General features: G+C 42.4%; 2 protein-coding genes across 15 annotated transcripts in view; one reads left to right on the plus strand and one right to left on the minus strand.

Moving 5' to 3' along the window:
* Positions 1-21,390, plus strand: part of SPPL3 (signal peptide peptidase like 3) — an 86,782-nt gene that overhangs the window by 20,003 nt on the left and 45,389 nt on the right. For 5 of the 14 annotated variants that reach the window (XM_055795843.1, XM_055795845.1, XM_055795842.1 and 2 more), the window contains exon 3: positions 508-6,424. In XM_055795843.1, coding sequence (XP_055651818.1) covers positions 6,402-6,424 — 23 coding nt within the window. In that variant the 5' untranslated portion in view covers positions 508-6,401. The remainder of the gene's footprint in view (positions 1-507; positions 6,425-21,390) is intronic. The other 9 variants (XM_055795853.1, XM_055795855.1, XM_055795847.1 and 6 more) reach the window with 9 other exon arrangements.
* Positions 1-21,390, minus strand: part of RNF10 (ring finger protein 10) — a 202,062-nt gene that overhangs the window by 13,424 nt on the left and 167,248 nt on the right. The window lies entirely within an intron of this gene.

Genomic DNA, 21,390 nt, shown 5'->3' on the forward strand with positions numbered 1-21,390 from the left:
TATCCTATCAAAGTTTTGATACAATTTCCATGCATTTTATTTTTTTATTACAGTTTTCCTCATTCCCCCTGCCCCCCTTCCCCAGTAGACATGCCAACATTAGTGGCTGGTAACACTAATTTTCAACTGTAATTACAGTATCCAACCATGACATATACTTTCTGCATGATATGTCCTTATAATTCAAGGACTTTGCAAACTGAGACAACAGATTGTGATGCTCCTGCAATATGTGACAGAGGAGATTCTGTCATACTGTGTTACATTTCTGTCGTTGGTATGGTGATTTCTTTTACCTAAACTAAGGTGGAAAATATTACCATTATTCTTATTTAAGAGATTGTCCAATCTGTGTTCTGTAAGTATATATACCTGTTGAATGCATGGGGAGGGGGATCGGGACACAAACCATTAAGTTCAGATAAAGAACAGCAATATTTGTCAGTGGAAACCATAAAAAGAAAAAACATAGCAACAAATTATCTATCTGTATTGCGTGGTTTCAAGGATTCCTTATGTACCCGGAAGTCCTGTTGCTGTTGCTTCTGCTTGCCTTGAGGACCTTCAGCTGCAGAGGCTTTTAAACCAGCCTGTCTTGAGACCAGTGAACACTGAAGCCTATGAAAACAGAAATGAACATCTGTTAGTATGTTAGGACCTCACTAAACGCTGCAACTGGATGCCATGTGGAGGATCCTTGGCTGAATATGGAAACCTTTCAAATACTGAGGAGGAGGTAACTATTCTCTATCACTTTATCCTGAAGGTCTTTTTCCCTTGGTCTGTTAGTATTGTGCATTTTAAACTGTGGGAGTCTGGACAACTAACAAAACAACAAGTCATCTTGACAAGCTCATGAACAATGTTACCTTAACAATTCAGTTTGGAGAACTCTATCCATTAATAATCACAAGAAGTCTGATTTCTATTTTATTTTAATGCTGAGTTTAATAAAGATTATTTAAACATGTTCAACTACATTGCATTATCCTGCGTAAACTTAAATACAACTTCTAGGCATGATTTTTTTTTTTTTTATTTTAATGATTTTCTTCTCCTGAAGTAGCAGACAGTGTAGTAACACTCTGTGACAGCTATCTTACAAAACTGGGTTCCTGGCATTCTCCAATATCCTTCCAGGCAACGATGTCTTGGGTTCCTCTAATGGAATTCTGTTTTATTGGTAAATAATAGTTTCTCTTGATTAACTGTTCCAATGTAATCCCTTCTCCCCTACATGTTATAAAGTAGTTGAATTACTAAGTGGATTATTGAACAACTGCATGAAAATACAAATGGGTATACAACAGGAACGTTATTCTTATTTTAGACTTACTGGTGTGTATCCTGCTTATTACACTAGGGCAAACCTAAAGTAATGGACAGCAGAGTCCTGTGAATGGAATGGAAGGCAGAATAGACTTCCAAAGCCTGACTTCTTGTATTACCAGCATTCTTAGCTTTGATGTTTTCATTTACTGAAATATATCCATTATTGAGTGTATATATCCAATATATCCATTATTTCACATGATGAAAAATACAGTAATTTGCTGGGGTAAAGCCAGTGTAATGTGGCTTAAAAAAACATACAGAGAAGGAAAAACCCTAAATATATTTATGATAAAAGTGCTAGCAGAGGGAGCCTGTATAGTTCCCTGAATACAGTTGTAAAATTGCCATTGAAAAGAAATACAGAGAAATGGTTCTTTTAATAATTCTTCACCATTTTACTGTTCCTCCTGCTGAGACTGCTACATGCTTTATTGGCCTGAATGGCATTAACATCATCCCCTCCTTGAAATGTGAGAGTGCTATTATTATAACATTCACCCTTATTTCTATGGTTGGGGGAATGAAAAGCTATGCAAGTGCCAAAACCGATGATTATTTGTGCATTGGGAGCTTAGTTCCAAAAGGTATGCAAAAGCATGAAAAATATGAGATAATTGTCATTTATGTGTTGTTTTCATGGGGTTGGATTTCAGCTATTTGTACAAACCCCAAGTATCTCAGTGGGAGAGGACTCACTTGAATATATGGGTTTAGTGTTTCAAATATATATGCATTTACATTTTAATTGAGTAGTCTTTGTTGTAAATATATGATTATAATCGAAAATGTGATTTTACAGAGAAGAAAGCTATTTTTTGCGTTGCCGCCTACTGTACTTTCAGTAGTACAACCAGAAGCAGAACCACCAAAACGTTCAGAGCCAAGAAGGGGGGAAGGCTGCCTTTTGACTGAGATGCAGAAGTAACTTCCCAAGTTTCTCCTTACTGCAGTTTGCAGGGTTCAGTTGCATTCAGAAGAACAAATGTTTTACTCTTTATCTCCAAAGACAACATTTGTTAAACTTTGGGAGTCTTGGTGAAACTGAAGCCAAGGTGTAACAACCATTAAGAACTGGCCTGGATGCAGGGCTGGAAGGCATGGTGTGACAATGCCATAGGGCATCATGGATTTAAATTACAGGCTCGCTCTCAACATTCCTCTTCCTCTATGGGGAAACAGGACTTCGCCCTTCCTCCAGGTTATCTGTCTGTTCCCCCTTCACTTACGCACTGTTTCTATCTTCAGGGTGAGGATCAGACTGGAGAGCAGAGGCAGCTCTGGAGTTCAGTTAATGAAGGAGTTTCCCACTAGGTGGTAGTGAAGAGAATCGTGGCGCCGTACTGGTCAGTGCACATTTTAATTTTATCGAGGGGAACCCCACAAGAATTACAAGCGGAAGAGCCTAGCATAGCTCTGAGCTATACTGTCAAAACTGGATTTTTTTTTTTTTTGCCTTTCCTTTCTGCTCATTTCCATGCTATTTGTTCCTACCAAAACCAAGCAGCGTTGACAACTATACCTGCCATGTCCTTTCCTGAAAGGTGAAGTGTCAACATGAAGCTCCTCTGGTTCTCTTTCTACCTCCATTATAGCAGAATCAAGACATGGTTAGTTAAATGTCATCTAATGACATTTAAGCAATTTGGAGGTGAGGACTCTTTGTAGCCAGTACTTCAATCTGATTTTTCTCCAGCACACTTGCCTCTGGGAGCTACCCTTTCAAATAGAAAAAGAAAGAAAATGTTTTTGTCTGCTGCTAGTTTTGAAATACCTTGACTGGTTTAAGTAATGCATCAGTCTACATCAAAGGTTCAAGACAGAACTGGTATTTTGGAAGGACTTTGTAATGTCAGAGTAAACTGTTGCTAAAATTCAAAATAAAGCTTTCTTGTAGGTCCAAAGAAAGACTGTACAAACGAGGTGCTGAGAAAATTATCTGAGGAATGCAAGCAGCACTCCAATTTGCAGTAAGAGCAGATGCTGGGTCTGCAAGGAGGAATACATTTCTCCTGTGAATTCATCCCACCGCTATCTTGTAATGATAGAGCGAGCTTGCGAAATCACTTAGTAGTCTAGTCAAAGCCTGAGAAGCTGAAAAAAATTATACTTTAATTGCTCATCAAGTATAAATCACTTGTGCCAAATTAATGTGCTGGAAATTTTGCAAGGCTGAGAAATTGGAAGCTATTTCAGTAAGGACACAAAGCAGGGATATTGTTTCATAGATACCAATATCAGTTTTACATCCTATTCTCAGTGAAAAAAAATTAGGAAAGGCTCTTTAGTACCAAGACAAGGGTGAAGCACTGATTTATCTCTCCCTGCATGGATTCAAAAGGATGGAGAGGTTCTTTTTTCCTCTTGCATTTACTTTATCGTAATCAGTGAAAAGAGGTGGCATAAACAGGCATCCCAGAGACACTGAGGTTGCACCACAGCGGAGTGAGGATTCAAATTATTTGTCAGTTTTCTGATTGTTCCTGTAGATCTTTCTGTTGTGCTGAGGGAGAATCAAGGCAGGGAACTTCTCCATTGTGCAAGTCCTACCTAGAGCATTTTTTTTAACAGGGGATGTGTGTACCTGGGAACACCAGAATTTCCACTAAAACAGATCGACCAGGCTGTGTACCCCACAGCTCAAGATTCTGAGCGTGACTCACTCCTCTCTCCTTGCATTATATCCGCCAAACTTTTCTGTATCTGCTGAGACGGGCACAAGTGCTGTGTATGTATGGGGTGTAGGGTGAAGGGCAAAGAGGTGTATGGTCAAATAGGAGAGGAAGGTTTTCAAGACAGCCCAGCCTGAGCTGGATGAGAGGACAGGTTAGCATTACTCACCATCTAATCCTTCCAGTACACCTAGCTGCCATGACTGACGCCAGCAGGGATCCCAGTAAGCTAGTCAGTCACAGTACTTTGAGTATTTCCACGTCATAGTTGGTAAATCCAATTCTCGAGCAGATTTTAGTAAGTGGGTAGTGTCAATTATGTCAGGAGCTCTAAGGTTGTTCCTGTCCACAAAGGCCAGAGGGAGGTGAAAATCACAGCAGGTTTGGATGCTGAGGTGACAACCCAAATCACTGGTTTTCAGTGCATAAAGATAGAGGTGTGCAGGGTGGAGAAGCACCATCTTAATAATCACAAGATTCCCAGGCATTCCCTCCACCCAGACCAAGTCAGTCTGCATTGCATATACAGCATCTTCCTTAAGCAGCATCCCAAAAACTTCAGGCAGCTGCAACATGTTGCTGTTTCCCCTTTATTGACGAAGGAGCTGAGCTACCAGAGATGAAGTGAGCTGCCCACAATTACAGGCAATTGGTAAGAGAACCAAGAAGAACTTAGATGTTCCTTACTTTTAGTCCTGTGTCATGCCTACATACCTGCCTATGTTTTTGTCCATTTAAGAATATAAATGAGATGGACAAAATGGAAATAATTTATTAAATTTACTAATAAACTAGAGTGGGCTCCAAATGCCATTTTGGAGGCATCTGGCGTTCTCTGTAGGTGCAGTGAGAATGTCCCATTAATTTTTTGGAGTTTAGCAAAGCTCTTATTAAGGCATAGAATTTCTCCGTGTTGTGTGTGTGTGTTTTTTTTGTTTTTTTTTTTTCCTAACCAAACACCTGTTTTCACCAGAGCTGGGCATTGTTCTTCTATTTATATTTAATACAGTTACATCACCTCCAGCTGTAAGTTAAAACTGGCTCTTCTCCCTCCCACGCTAAAAGGGCCAAGGAAGGAGGCTGCACAGCCGGACTGGAACAACTGCCCTGAGCTGTGCAAAGCCCCGTCGGCACAAATTGCTGCCAGTGAAGGAAGAGAGGTGAGGACTACTGGAGGAAACAGAAGATGAGGTGCTGGTTCTGCATTTGGCAGAAACATAACCAAGGACCGAAGGTTTGGTTGCAGCACTGAAGCAAGCGGGGGGAGAAAGGCCAGACCGTTGCTGTCAGCTCCTCTGCCTGGGGCTTGGCCTGCTGGTAACGTGAGGTGTAGGATTTTTATTGGGTCAGAGTATCTTGAACGTTATTTTCTTTCCTTAAATATATATATATACACACACATACACACATTGCGCGTTTGCTCCTCTTTATTTTACTTGCTTTGTTTAAAAGGGCACAATGATACCACACTGCGCAGAAGCCCACAGCGGATGTGACTGAAACGCTGGCACTGACGGGGCTCCCTTACCTGAGGCCGGCATCTCCCACCTCACCCCCCCGCTGCAGGAGGCCCCGCCGCAGCGCTTCCAGCTCCTCCTTGGGCGTGCAGAGGTCCCGGGCCCCGCTGCTTCCAAGGGCCGGGCCCGCCCCGGTGCTGCCCCCGCTGCCGGCGGCGGCCCCGCGGAGCCGGGCGGGCAAAGAGACGCCGGCGTGGGAGTCGCGCTTGCCCGCCCGCAGCCCGGGATCGGCTTCTCCGGCGGAGCAGGCTCCGGCTGTCCCTCCCACCCGCTGCCCGCTCCAGCCGCCGGGCACAGGGGGCGGCGGCAGCGAACCCGCCCGCCCGCGGGGCCACGGCGGAGCCCGGGCGAGCGGCGCGGCCGGGCCCGACAACCAGCGCGCCGCCGCCTCCCCTCACCCAGGACGCCTGCGCGCGGCCGGCGGCGGCGGCACGTGAGGCTGTTGTGGGCACGTGATCCCGCGCGCCGCCCGGCCCCGCCCCCGGCGTGCGCGAGCGCGGGGACGCGGCGCGGCCTGGCTTGGCCGCCCGGTGCCGCCGCCTCCCCGCTCCCGCCCCGCCCCTCGCCGCCGCCTCGCCGGCCATGAGGCCCAGCCGCCGCCGGCGCCCCAGCGCGGCCCTGCGTCGCGGCTGCTGAGCCTCCGCCCTCCCCGCCACCACCATCGCCCTCTCCGCCATCCCCTCCCCGCCCGGGCGGGGACCCCCCCTTCGCTCCCCTCCCTCCTCACAGCCGCCGCCATGTTGGGCCGGGAGCCGCAGCGGGGCCGCCACTGAGCCCCGGAGCCTGCGAGGCGGAGGAGGAGGCGGAGGAGGAGGCGGAGGAGGAGCCCGGGGCCCGGCCGCCCCACAGAGCCCAGCCGGCTGGCCGCCCAGCCGCAGCCATGGCGGAGCAGACCTACTCCTGGTGAGCCGCGGGGCTGAGGGCCGGGCGCCGGCGCTGCGGGCCGCGGGGGTGGGGGGGGGTGGCCCCAGCGAGGGCCGGGCCGGCCGCGGCGGGTGTTCCGAGCCGGCCCCCTGCCCCTCCGGCCGGCCCGGAGCCGGCGGGACCCCGCCGCGGGGCTGGGGGCGCGGGGGGCCGGCGCCGCGGGGCTGCCGGTGGCGGGCGGCGGGGGGAGGGCTGGGGCATAAAGGGGGCTGCGGCCTGAGGTGTGAGCGCGGCTGGGTAGGAGGGATCAGGGGAAGGGGGGAGGGACGCCGTGCGAGCGAGGGGCTGGGGTGGCGGCGCTGGGAGCGGCCCCCGCTGCCAGCCGGCGGTGGGAGAGGATCGCTGCGAGCGGTAGCGTGGCTGTCATCCCTCCGTCCGGGCTGTGTCCTGCTGAGCTGGGGCTCTGCGTGGCTGGAGCAGGGACACAGCGATCCTCCGGCCTGGAGCAGGGACAGTGCCTGCGCTGGCGGCTGAGAGGCTGCAGGGCATCCTTCTGCCCCAGGGGAGGTTGCTGTCGGGGTGGGCTGCCGGGTCAGTCGGTGGCGTGTGTCTGTGCTCACCTGGTGACAATGGGCCTGTTCTGTGTACAGGAAATAGAATGAGAAGGAAGAGACCAGTTCCTGTGGGAAGATGTGAAGTATAGCAAATGAGAGGGCATTTTTTCTGTGTCCTGATGCTGTCTCGGGCCTAGCTGGCAGTGGATCAAAGAGACAGGGTTCGGTTTCTTCCTATAATTCCTCATAAGTTTTTGTATTGTCAAGGATCACCACCAAAACAGACAATTCACCTGTGCATCAGCTCTATTGACCTGACCGCTGCAGCAGTTTAATTGTGATACTGCATTTTAAACGCATTCCAGTAATGCTGTCCACAGTTGTTTCTTAGATTTTTTGAAGAGAGTTACGATACCCTTCTTAAAAAGGAGTTGAATCTCGGCTTTTGACCTTGGCATGTGCTGTGAATGCAGAGAAAGGGTTGAATATGCGAGGAATATTCCTATTCTGAATGGTTCTGGAAATCCTTCCCATTACTTTTGCAAAACTTGGGACCCAGGGGGGATTTCTGCCACATGTTGAGACTTTGGCAGCCCCTTCTCCCATCTTCTGTCACTTGTCTGTCAAGAACCAATATATGTATTGGTCTTTTGCTTTTTACATGTTCTTATTTTGTTTCAGCAGCTCAATTCAGGCAGTGGTTTAAAGTGCTCTGCTTTCAAACAACAGCAAAAAGACAACTTCTTTGACTTAAAATATTAGCTGCGTATTGTTACAGTAAACGTATGTTTGTACAGATTTAGGCAGTTTAATGTAGTTCAGTTAGATGTGTCTAGTGAACTATTATCTTCGTGTGTTTTAATTGCAGAATGAAATTATAAATTCATAAACTACTCCAGGATTTGTCAGCTTTCTTTTAAAAAACCTAAATGAAGCAAAATGACAATTGTACGTTATTTTGATCTTTAACTCCCTTGCTTTTTTGAACAAGTGCCTTTGCCTTAGTAGTATTCTGAAGGGAAGGTTTTCAATAGAGGCTGGGAGGAGGATTAACTCTTCTTTAGGTTGCCTGTTTTAGGGGGTTGAAGTTGGGATTTAAGTTCTTCTTCGTGGCTTGCTGGGTGGATCACAAGAACAGTAGTTAGTTCTTAAAGTTTTGAGCTTGCAACGAAACAAGAATATGAAGCTGATGTCTCAGAACACTGATTTTGTGTCTGTATTCGCTGATGTGTCCTCGTGTTTTTGAGGTTTCTGTCACTTCACATTTTGACCCATTATCAGCATTGCCTGGGAGCTACAGAAAGAGGAAAAATCCAGTTTCACATTAGGGAGTCCTGTTCCGTAACTTGTGCACCCTTCTCTGTGGAGGCATGTTTAATTACTTACACTTCTAGCAACAATCTTGCATTTGTTTAATTATGGCAATGCCACTCAGCCTGAGATTGGCTAGTGCTTTAGTGCTTTTAGGAAAAAAAGTGTGGGTTCTGTCAGCTGAGGAAACCGGTACTTCTGTACAGAAGAGTTCTGCAGAATTGTGTCCAGTAATTAGTTGTACAGTTTTGAAGTTGGCAGATTGCATCCTGTGCGTTTGTTGGACCTGGGCCTTTTTCTCTGTTGCAAAGGCTGCTTTCTCAGAACGAGTGCTTTCCGTGTTCCTCGGTGTAGCTGCTGTGCAGATACCTTATTTCACATCTGAAAATACATAACTTGACATTAAGAAGAATCCTTTCACATACCTGTCTTGGTACAGATGTAAACTGGTTCCTGGCTGCAGTAGTACTTCCCTTTTGCCTGGGAGTGTACAGCTTGATCACGCCTCTTTTTGTGCGTAACTATCAACATGAGTTGTAGAGTCACTGTAGCTTTGTAAAGTAAGATAAAGGTTTATTTTGAGTTTAATTTTTTTTTTAATTGTCAGAGGTTGTTAGAAATTGTCTCAGTGTTAGAAATACCTTGAAAAAATGTACTTGCAAGCTGTGATTGCTGGACATTAGCATTGTCAAACATGCAAAATAGGGCTTTTTTTCAGTGATTGACATCTCTGTTAATGATGTTGTTTTGAAGAGATGAGAACTAGTTCTCATTTTGCTATATTTATTGTTTTGTAAATATAAATCTGAGATTTTAAGGTGGTGTTATAATTTTCACTACCAGATGAAATAGATTACACTTTCTTGTATTAAGATCTAAGAAGGAGGCACTTAGGCTTTTCCCCATCCCTTTCATAACTTTAAATGCATAAGTTGTCTTTTGTCACTATTCTTGTGAGTTCTTTCTTGCAACAACCTCTTTTATTTTTTCTTCAGTAATGCCCACACTTAATACCATCTGTACTTTTATTTAGCACTTTTTAAATGTCTTAAATAGTCTTGCTGACCTAGTATTTCAGGTACAGGTGTGTTATCCTTGAAAGGAGGATCTACTGAGAATTTTGCTGGTGAAACTGAATACTGTCATCCTAGAAAAACTAACTTTAATGTGAAATGTGGGATAGGTGCCAGATGGTAATACTGTCTCAAAGGATAGGCTTTTTTTGTAAAAAGAAAGGTGTTTCAATAAAATCCATGTCAGTAGTGAGTAGAGAAACTTTCTTTGTCCAGTACCTGCAATAACTGAAGAAAATTATGAGAGCTATGTATGATCCTGCTCTTACTCAAAACTGCAAGCCAGAGGAGCGCAACTGCTGCCTCGCAAGGTTGCTTGTGACTTTCTAGATTAAAACAGAGCGGAAGTTAATATCCTGCAAGTGGGATGGATTGGGGGAGGAAAGAGGTTGTGGAATACCCATTTTCCCTTTGCTTCCTGTCTGTTCCAGCAAGGAAATGGGACTGGGTAGTGGCAGAAGTTTCTGCTACAACAGAAGAGGGAGTAAACACAGGAAGAGCTGTTTGACCATCACCAATGTGTACGTATGTGAGTAAGAGGTTAATAAATGCCAAGGATTTTATCTTCAGACACCAAGCTGTTGGGAGTATTACAACAGATGAGTATGGAAGCGGTAGGACCTCGGTCATTACTTTGTGAAATACTTGGCCTTTCCTTAACTTCCAGCACCTTGTGGTGAGATTTTTGCGCTGGATCCTATTTGGAGAGCACAGCAGCATGCATATCTTTTTATCTTCAGTTAGTAGGTGTTCAGTGTTTTTCAAGGCCTGATGTAATACCCCCTCCCTTTTTACTGTTGCCCAGTCTGGCAATAGAGATTGCTTTGTTCTTTTCTTGCCCTTTGAATGCACAAAAGATTTTCACAGCTTCCTTCATATGTGAAGAGAGAAGGAGATTTCTACCCAAAACCAAATGTATTTTTAATTTTTTCTTTCCCAAAGGGTTGTATAAGAGTAATACGAATTGCGATGTGTGCGTGTCCTGTCAGGGTGGTGATTAGGAGATATGCTGGGAGGGTAAGCTAAGAACAAAATAGAAGCCACTGTATTGAGTCACTAATCTTACAAACAACTCAACTCCCTCTTAAATGTTTTAATCGGTGGTATTAGCTATCAAATGTTTGATGAGTGAAATGGTGATATATTTAGAAACTTTTCTATGTAATGCAAAGGGCGTGGAAATTAAGTCTAATGATGTGTCAGAATAATCAATAAAGCTACTGGGGTTTGGAATAAGTGTAAATGTACAGTGCCGTCTTTGCGCCTGAGAGAATTCAAATCAGTTCGTGTTAAAAGTCTTTCTAGATTCAGAGGTCTGACAATTTGCTTTCATTGCATTGAAGCATTTAACCTGCTGCTGCCATGAATTAAAATACAATCTCTTCCAGAAGACTGAGGTAGTGCTTTTAAGTCTTATTTGGCTGGATTAGATGTGTATGTGGGAGGGCAGGGAGTAAGGGGAGCTATAGCTCGTTGTCAGAACTTGTCAAGTACTAGTAAAATAATTCTTTGCAGTAAAGATTTTTCACTTGCTTGCTCAGTTCAGGTTGAGGGACCTTAACTGACTAATTAAGGAGTTTTGAGGATGTGAGGCAGTTTGCAACAGAACTAAAACAAATCATTCACCTCAACTTTTAAAGTATTGCACTTTTTGGGTGACAGATTGCAAAGCATATAGGTAAAATTCTTGTGCGCACTGTCTAAAATCTGTCGTGAAAGCTTGGCATACAAACACGGAGTTCGGCCTTTAATCTTAGATTTTTCAGGAACTGAAATTACCGGCCACATTCCATTTTAACGATTGTTAGAAGCCTCCTGAGGACAGGGATGTCGTTGTATCAATATGCACGAGTATCTGGCATCAGAGAAATGATTTAAATCTCAGCAAATTTGAGAATATCAGGTTTATAGTTAATATGCTTGTCTTTCAGTACCAGTCTCGCTTGAATTATTTGTTATCCTCCCTCTAGCTTTTGCTGTCTCAGACTGTGTGTCATTAGGCAGGGACTCTGTCTACAGCACTGGACTGAAAGACAAATAAGGCAAAGAGCATGGGATTAGTTGAAGTTTACAGTTACTTGAATGTACATATATATAATGACTCTGGCAAAAGGAAAAAATTTTGCGCTTCAATGCAAAAACTGTGTTTACTAATACATTGATAATTCTTTTTAAAAAATTTAAAGTGAAGAATATAAATTGCTGTTTTCTTGGTGCTGGTGTGCTGTACCTCTTCTAATTAAGATTTTTTTCAGTTCTGCCTTTAGCCTTTTCAGGATATTGTGGCAGCAGAAGTTAATGGTTCCTTGCTTTTTACTCAGTGATTAGAGAACTTGGGTAGGATCTAGGAGATCAGTTCCATCCCCCAGGGTTTCTGACCTTGCATCTCTCACCTTCCAGGGGAGTGCTCTCATCACCAAACTATGTGTTACTTGGAGGCCGAGCTTTGTGTGTCTGTTTTAATTGGTTTCACTTCATATAGAATACTGTAAATATTTGCTAGGCCAGGAGGCAGGCATGCCTTTCTGCCTTAATGATCAACATACTAATTTGGGATTAGTGGGGACCTGGAATCTGCTGCCTGCCTTGTTGAAAAAGTAGTTTGGAAGACTGAAGGGGCTGTGGTCTGTGGGGTACTTTAGGCTGCTTTTCTAGAGATGAAAGGTTGAATTCGCACAAACGGAAGACAACCTGAATGTGATTTCCCATGTCCTAAGTAAGTGAGCTGTTAGGGGTGTGTGTCTATGATTATCGCTGCCTTTCCTTGTGGTTTGTATCGGGTTTGATCAACCTGAGAGCATCTCTTTCTTCTGTGGAAGGGTGTGATCCAATGAAGTAATTGCTTGTTTTGGGCACTTTGGGATTATGGCATGATTTAAGCAATCTGATGCTGTTGGAATTTGAGGAATTGTGTAGGGACCACTGGACAGGCCAAATTAAATGAGCATATTAAGTTCTTCTGAGGTTGGTTGTGTTTTGAGGAGTACTACAGTTTTAAATACGCAATACAGTTGCTGAAATTTCTGTCAATAATCACTTGTCACTGAAATAGAAGGCCAAACCCATTATACTTATGAAACCTTCCTACAAGAAGTACTTTGGGATACATGTCGTGATTTTTAAAATGCAGTGATTTTGATTTCCTAGAATTTGGAAGAGCAGAATGGAATCTGTTCTTTTTTAGTATCTCAGCTATTTTAATTTGTTATTTTGGTGATGTGATGTATCAACATCTCTGGCATTGTGCCACCATCTTTATTGCCCTTTGACATTTTGATGGTGACTCTAAGCATGATAATATACCCTAAAAGCAAATAATTGACACATGCCATTTGGTCAAACAGTCTAATTTAATTTTTGTGATGGCTGGTTAAAGGTTCCAGGAAGAACCAAGGCTGAAATTGGTAGAAAAAGATCTTTGTGGACATTTTCTTTTCGGTGCTACATTGCTTTAGTGTAACTGACTAAGATTAAAATTTGAAATGATTCAGCCAGTTATGTGGGTTGAGAGAAGTGGAGTGAAACACAAGCTAGTGTGCTAGCTGAACTGGATCCAGGCAATCAAACTGACTTTGAAAGGTGATGATTTAATAAGATTAATGGGGCATATGTGTCATTGCAACACTTGCTGATCCCCTTTCTCTGTCTCTTAATTCTTTCAAGGATGCTGATGTTGATCTATTCTCCTACATCTTTTACAAGTGGTGTCTGTGCTTGAAGTACTCTGATCTGCCAGACCAGGGTTCTCCTCTTAAGTGCCATCCTTACAGAAACTCTGCTCTCATGATAATACATTAAGTGTCTCTTTGTTCACCAGAACCACCATGATGACATTATCCTGGAACTGATTAATTGTGTAACTGTTGTGCTGTCATCTTCATTATTAGATTCTGTTGAATATTTCTTTTTAGGGCCTGGTCTAAGCTTGAGGTCCCAAATTCCCTTGGATAGCCTCCATATTTGTATGCCACACCAAGTGGCATGGTATAGACAGGGCTGTCAGAAAGTCAGCATGTTCTGCTGGCTTTTTGGAAAGATACTTTCTAACCGATAACTAATCAATTAAACGAGAACATTTTTAATATCCTGTGACAACAAGGATTCAAAATAATAAATGTATTAAATGAGACTATACTTATACTTTGCTTTTGTGGGGACAGGGTTTAAGGATGGAGTGGCTCTTTTTTTCAGGATGTCAGAACAGAGGTTCTTCAAAATTATCACAGCCGTTGTCCTGAAGTAGAGGAGACCACGCTAAAGAAATTATTCTCTATTGCTTAATTTTGTGCTTAAGATGCCCCCCTTATAGCTGAAGTTGCCCACATAGAAGTTGGAGAGATATACTCATATCTGACAGTTTATATATCGTAGCATTTTCCCTCACCAGTGGTATCTGAACGGAAAATGATAGTGTTTGACTCTCATTTCTTCTCTCCTTCCTTTTGAAAACAATGTTTTCTTCTGTGTCTGTCAGGTTTGGATGTTCCTGTAGCTCGTTCATAGGCTTTTGACCCAAGAAAGTATTTTCCCGTGCAGCATGGGTATGTAGCTGAAGGCTGTGAAATGTTTCTTTTCCATTTTTACGCCTTAGTTGCATTTGTGCAGGCGTCTCCAGCAAGGGGTGGTGTGAGGGAAGCAGGAGGAGACCCAGGGGGTTCCACCCTCTGTTCACACACACAATCTTTAACTTCGGGCATGAGTTGGCAAGCTTACCTGCAGGGATAGGCTTGAATGTAGATTATTCTTCAGTCTAGCTGCTAAAGGGAAAAAATGTGCTGTGCAGCCTGAAGTGGCTTTTAAAGCTGGGCACCCCCCAGTCCTCTGGTATTACTGATTAGTTCTACCTGGCCAGTGCTTTTCTGCTTGCTGCTTTCTGTCTCAAAAGCCCAAATTTACTTCTTCATTCCCATAGACTCTGCTGTTTTTGAACAGAGGTATCTTTTAAAAATTCCTTTTGTTCATCTGATAAATGGCCAGAAGATAATTTCTAGTAAATTTCCAATGATAAATAATTTTAAATAACTTTATAATTTTGTCAGAAGTTTACAGAGATCAGTAGAAATGTTAAAAATTTATAATGTTGCACTGAATCACAGAAGTTTGGGAACTCGTTGCTTACACCATTTTCTCCTGTCGGTAATACTGCAAATAGCAACTTCACACTAGAACAGCAAAAGCACTGTACAGATGGATTCATGGTGCAGCCTAGTTTCAGGTGGTACAAAAAGACCAAGTGATCTCTGCATGTAAATTTGATGCACCTGTCTCTACAGCAGTGGTGCACAGATAATTTTGTGGGGGGTTTCTCCACGCAGTTTAAGCTAGTGGCGAGTGTATATCCTCGGGATTTATTTTAATTTCCGTGGATGCTTGGATTAATAAGTTCAGTTTACTCCCCTTGAGATAGCGTAGCTTGGGCAAGAACTAGCATTGCAAAATGTTTGAGCTCTGCGGTAGTGCAATTAGCTGGACAGAGGTGAACGCAGCAGCTGAGTTACGGCGCTCTGCTGCAGTGTTAGTTCTGGTGTCTGTGGCACTTAGCAGTCTGCCATCCCTTCTTCTGTTGGATAGCTAGCTCCGATTTCAGTTTATTTGGAGCCTTTTGTAGCGGGTAGGAATTGAACAATGAATTCTGAATAATTATTGCAGTTAGGATCAACCAGCTGTTGGTACAGATATGTTGGATGTATGAGACCAAAGCTCAATGGTACGTTGTTATACAAAGGACTTTTTACTGGGATAGTTTTACCCCTTTCAAGGCTACAGTTGTGAATTATCTCACTATCATCTGTGGTAGACCCATTTGGCAAGATAAAATAGTTGTAGCATGACTTTGACTTATTTAGTCAGTGGGAAGTCCATTTTCCAGGTGACTGTTAGCTAAAGGTGAGGTTGGTGAAATAGCAGGAGGCAAACAGACCTGGATTGTATGGATTTCTGTAGCCTGTATTGCAGGCTGGTGTGATTAGGTACGTCTGTGTCTTGCTTTCTAGGTTTGATGGTGCAAGGTCATTCTGGTCCTTCTTAGAAGTTCAGATTGATGGTCTGTTTTGCTGGAGGAAAGATTATCTGCTCTGTGAACTCTTTTCTTGAGGTGGCTGATCCTATACCTTCCCTTGAATAGCTCTCTGAGAAGTTACCATGAAGGGCTGAAAGCTCTCATGGGGAATATTATGATCTCTGCAGGGTTTTGAAGATGAAGAGTAGAATCTAATTAAGCTTTATGTTGAAAATAGTTTAAAGAGCTTTCTTTTTTCCCTCTCAAAAAGGGAAACTTTAAAGCTAAATAGTGAAGAGCTGGATTTTTTTTTTTTTTACTGTTATTTTCTGCTAACTTGACTACTTCTAAAGCAGATGCAACTGTAAGCAGTTACAGATGGTACAGAACAGAAAGAACCTCTTTATCATACTTAAATGCCTTACAAGAACCCCAGTGTTAGTTTTCTAGCTAGTTATCTTTCTCTGTATTTTTTTGTGTTTTTGCAGATGGAACATAAGAAAGAGCTACAAATCAAAAGGTGAAAAAAGTCTGCCATGAAACACAAATACTTCTCTGCAGGGTGCTTTGCTGGAAGAAGTTTTATAAGATTCCCAAAGCACCCTGTCTAAAGAATGTTCCTACTTTTTGTTGTCACAAGCAAAGATTTTGGATGTTTGGGCTAGAATTTGTTGAAAACAGCCTTTGTCTGTTCTTCTGTTGCCTGTTTTTTGCACCTCTAACTGAAACTGCTACCTTAAGCCTGACACTCAAGGGTATTAATGCACCCTGCTTCTCTTGCATGCAGGTGGTTAAGGCAGGGATCAGGCCCTGTCCAGTCTGTCACAAGACAACTTGTTTTGTGTATGTGGGTGTGTTTATTTGTGAAGTGGTCGCATTCGTTACTGTCCAGACCTTTTCCTGAGCGTGCCTTTCTCTTAATTGGAGGTAGCAAAACCAGGGTGCCTGTTTTGCTAGGCTGTATTTTGTATTTTCATGCCCGCTGAATCCCCTCTCTTCACTTTGTGCAGTTCTGAATACTCACATTTGCTTCAGGATCTCATCAGCCATCACCTGACAACATTAATTTGTCTTGATACAGACCCAGCATGATGAAAGCTGGTTCAATCTGGCTAGACAGACTGGCTACTCTGTAGCTTTGACTCATACAGGAATTTCAACGTTGTCACTGAAGAGTCATAGTTTGGTGCTGTCACTGAAGAGTCATAATTTGGTGCTGATGGCGTTAACTTACTCTTTTATGGAATTTTTATGAAAATAGTGTTTGATTCTACTCAGGCATGCCATGAAAAAGTATGTATCATAGTCCTGTACTGCATGGGTAAGGGAACTCATCAATAGCACTCAGAGTTGCTCTTTGTGTATGACAAGGTCATATTGATCAACTTCACGTTGGTTTAGGCTTGTTGATTATAAGGCCTGATTGTTAAACACTTTTCATTAAACTGTTAATCGTTAGTTTTATTTTTTGATCTGACTTCTGAATACATTGCTAAAAAGAATTTGGATTTCAAAGCACTTAATCAATAAAATATTGGCCTAAGTGTCAGAGGTATGAGGTGTGGTTTTGTTTTGGCTTTTTAAGTCAGCAGTAGAGTCAATACAGATGAGATAACATCCTCTTTTCTGACTTCAGGGATAAAACACAAGCAGCCTTTTTAATGATTAGAGCGCTTTCTATATTTTTATGTCTTTCAAAAAATATTAGAGAATCAAGGTATTCTGCATATTTGTAACTGAAGTACAGGAATTTCTATAGAAGTTAAATCTCAAAATAAAAAAACCCAACATTTTTTTATACTGGTATTCATTTTGTTTAGGAAGCAGTGCAGCATTCAGATCAATATCCTCCCTACTTGAGAGGACTTCATAGTGTTTTTGTACATTAAGTCTTAAGTGAGTGTTCCTTCATCGGTTTGACGAGCTGTGTTTTTGAATATGTAAACTACAAAGTGATGATACCTAGTTGTTGGAAAAGACAGAGACTATTGGGGGCTCTGCTAGGGTATCTTCCTGGGACCTGTTCTAGGATTTAATTTAATTAATTCTTCCCGGTAGAGCCTGCATATGTACATGTTAAGCTTTTCTGTAACAGGTATTGCCAAAATGCCAGTATCTCACAGGTAAACTGGTTGTATGGTTCTAGCACAAATATTCTTGCACTTTCTTGGTCTCTGAACCACCGTGGAGCTTCACCGTATTTCCTTCCATGAGGAGGCAGTGACTTACCAAAGAGGTGCAATTTTCAGCATGTTCTGTTATCGGAGTTCTGCTCTGCATGATCAGCTCTATCACTTACAGCAAGAAACGTTACGAATGTGAGGGATAAACCGCTCTTTTATTAGGCCTTGACTCCCGTGAGTATTATACTCCAGACAGAACAAGGTTAGTGGAAGAGTATCTGTGGTGTTGGATCTAGATGTGTTGACAGTTACAAGGTCCAGAACTGGGCAGACTTTATAGTGGTCTGGGGCAGTTTGCTCTCCTGGAGGGAAGCTTTGGTTAGGACCTCAGGATGCCCATGCAAGATGAGGAGCAGGGCCAGAGTGAGAGCCTGGTGATAAGAGGATGGAGCTGGCCACAAGGCAAAGTAGTTAGGCAGAAATATGCACAGTGCGTTTTTAGGTCATACTTTGAGAGCGAGTTAGGCCACTCAGGATGGACTCTCCAGTATAATGTATGCGTCTTGAGTGAAACTGTATACATAGGAGAGGATCAACTTTATTTTCTGGTTTTTGCTCCTGGATGAGATGAGATATAGCATTGACCAGTAGGGTTCCTTTGTGTGCTTGTTAGGAAACCTGCTGTACTTTTTGTGTGTGTTCTTTGTGTTGCTTCAGATGGAGACACTTACTTTGAGCTGAACTTTTCTACTTTAGTCTGTTACCTGCCTCTTTGCATCCCATAAGAAGTCAGATTACAGATTTGTTAAGATTTATTGTTTTAAGTATTTAAGTATAGTTTTTGCTCAGTGTGTTGTTTCCTTTCCAAGCAAAGCTGCAGAATGATAACATATTTGTCTTACGGTGCTTTACAACAAGGTTTTCAAAGTGAAGTCGTTTATTAGGTCCTTAGAGGCAATACAGCTTGTCCTGTCTCTATTACTGGATTATTTGTGCTTTCCATCTGAAGGCTGCCTGGTCAGCTCTTGGTGTAATAAACTGAGTAGTCGCTTTGGTTCACACAATTAAGGCACCTTGGCAGGCATCTGACCACTATGGCCATGCAAAGTCTGTGCTTGCCTCAGTGGGCTGAAGGACAATCTCAGCACAGCAGCGTTGCTGTGGGGCTCTGCTCTTCATGCTGGGGTTTCTTTTGCAGAAATCCTTATTGCAGGCTAACAGGTATCAGGAATTTCCCTGCATATCCTAAGAGTCCTCTCTGCCACATAATGAATCTGTTTTCTTTTGTCATTGCCCTTTTTTAACTACTTGCTGGCACCATGACAACCATAATATTCTGCATATGATTAATGTTGATGAAGATGGCTGGGATGATGCGCCTTGGCTCGGTTGCACATCAGATGAACTTAGTCCTGGATCTCCAGCACATACTTGATACTCGGGTAATATTGCTTTAAGAGGAACCAGAGGAGGAAGGTGAAGTTGAGCTATTAGTCATATAGAGTATTTATCATGAACAACGTTATTCAGAAAAATGCCATTTCTGGACTTGGATCACTGACGATATCTGGGACGAGGCTGAATTGTGTTACTAACAGGCTGTGTTTTCTTATGTTAAAGACTCAGTTGTCTGGAACCTTGTTCAAGTAACTTACTGCTTCAGTTCTGGAAGACACTAATATAGCTTCCTTCAGTTATGGTAGTGTGAAAATTTGTTACCTGTTGTTACTAATAGTAGACTTGAATATACTGTTTATGTTCAACTATTAGAAGTTTTTTGTAATGGAATTTTCCCATGCTATTAGGAAACTTGCTGTTGAATATCCTGTATCTTGGTACTGCATAGGAAATGGATAGCTTTGGATGAGCAGGATTGCAGAACTCCATGGCAATTTATTAATAGGATCTATATGCTTAATTTGGAAAGGCTGCAGTGCCACAGTCTTTGAAAACTTAGACCTGTTTGCTGAAGTGAGATAACAGAATCTCCTGACCCCTTCAGACACTGAATAATGCCCCCAATCATCTGAAGAGAGCCAATGTACCCTCCATTTCTTTGGTGTATTAATTCTTTTGCTGGCAGTTTGTGCAAGAGAGAGGAACAGAGGAAATAGTTTAAAAATAGTTGTAGGAATGATGTGAATTCATGATTCTTAGAAAGTGTGGTGCCTTATCAGGGAAATGATGTCCCATATTTTTTCTCTGCAAGCTATTCAACAGCATTGTAAAATCAAGCAAGTATTTAGGTTTCGTAAGGTTGTTGGCACCTCAGGACAGTGACTCTATGAAGTGCCCAACTAATAGAAATTCATAGTGCTTTTATTTTTGGAAACAAAGTTTGCTTTGAATAGTAGATATTTTGTAACTAAAAATGTCTTGGGTATGTAATATGTTGAGATATTTTTTCAAAATCAGTGCCAAGTGGATGTTTTCATGGTGGTGGGGCTGCTAAATTGGATTTTTAGCATGTTTGTAACTAAGCTTCCCTCCAACCCCCCTTTTTTTAAAAAAAAATAAAAATCTTGTGTTACTAAACTTAAAGGTACGCCACGACCCCAGCTTCTGATACAAGACGAGTGGGGAACGTATGACCGAATGGTAATAGAAGTACTGCACAACTCTGTAATACCATTTGTGATTTTAATCACAAAACTAATTTTTTTCAAATCTTTTTATTATGGTATAAATGTACCAGAGACATACCAGAACTTGCTTTTGATTTTTGCAGTTAGCAAAGTGACTAACCTGTGTTGGGGTCCTCTCTTCCCTAGAGGAAAGATCACATGACTGTGAAGGTGTGCTGGGTGAGGTTCAAGGAACATGTTGTATTCCTGCTGCCATGTGAGTTGCGGTGGGGTTCCCAGTTATTGTTAAGGTGCTGCTCTGTTTTAGCTCAGCTAGAAAACCTCCTTGCTGCCTAGCCAAGCTATGCTTTTTCCCTGCTGGAAAGTTAGAAAAACTCAATGTTAAGTCAAAAATATGAAGAGAGCAGCTGAGAAACCCTTTATGTAACTGGTTTGGTCAGATTTAAGATCTGTGGTGTTGTTCTCATGACATTAAGAGAGAATTGGAAGTCCCTGATCCCAGCAGAGTTTAATGGCGAGGTAATCAGTTACCTGCTTAGCTTAATAACAAGCCATTGTGTTCTGTACCAAGTGTAATTTTCACACTAAAACATATTACATCTCTATAGTTGAAATGGGAGTTGTGAGCTGTTGTGTGCTCCTGAATCTAGGTCTTCTGTTCCATTTGGGGTGTAGCCATTAGTCTGACATTTTGTCTGAATAGCAGCTTTGCATTGCATATGCTGGAGTTGAAAATATTTCTGTAATATCACTTCTGGGACTCGTTACTGTAAAGTGCTTGTCTCTTAGACTATAAGAGCAGTGTTACAGATCATTAGTATTAGCAAAACACCCCCACCCCCACCCCAAATATTACCTTTTAAAGGACCTTCCTTAGAAAGAAATGTAATGTGACTAGTTATTTGGCTTGTCTGTAAGGACAGTTAGCTCTGGGCAATTCTGTGATGCTTTTTCTGGCTTATTTGTTTATTCTGATGCTTCAGATTGTTTGGTCTATTTGCTAATTATAAAGATAAATATTTCTGTTCTAGAATATCCTCTGTTTTCAGATGCCAGAAACTTGAGCTGTCTTTTGTAGTGTCACTTGACTATTCCAGACTGTTCTGGAGAAAGAATGATTGACTGTGGAAGCGGTAAACTTAAGTTTTAAGCACTAAACTTAAATTTATTAAATTAAATAACCTGTACACACAGACTTTAGGAAGAGCTTCTCTACGTTGTGGCATTCACTTGGCCTGGTTTTGTTTGCTTGTTTGTTTTAAGAATTCATAGTTGTTTAACTTCTTGAAAAAAATTTCTATTGAATGGCCTTGTGCTGTGGCATTGAAAGTCTGTAATCACATACTACAGACACTACTGTT

The sequence above is a fragment of the Falco peregrinus genome, chromosome 2 (genome assembly GCF_023634155.1).
Source record: "Falco peregrinus isolate bFalPer1 chromosome 2, bFalPer1.pri, whole genome shotgun sequence".
NCBI classification, from domain to species: Eukaryota; Metazoa; Chordata; class Aves; order Falconiformes; family Falconidae; genus Falco; species Falco peregrinus.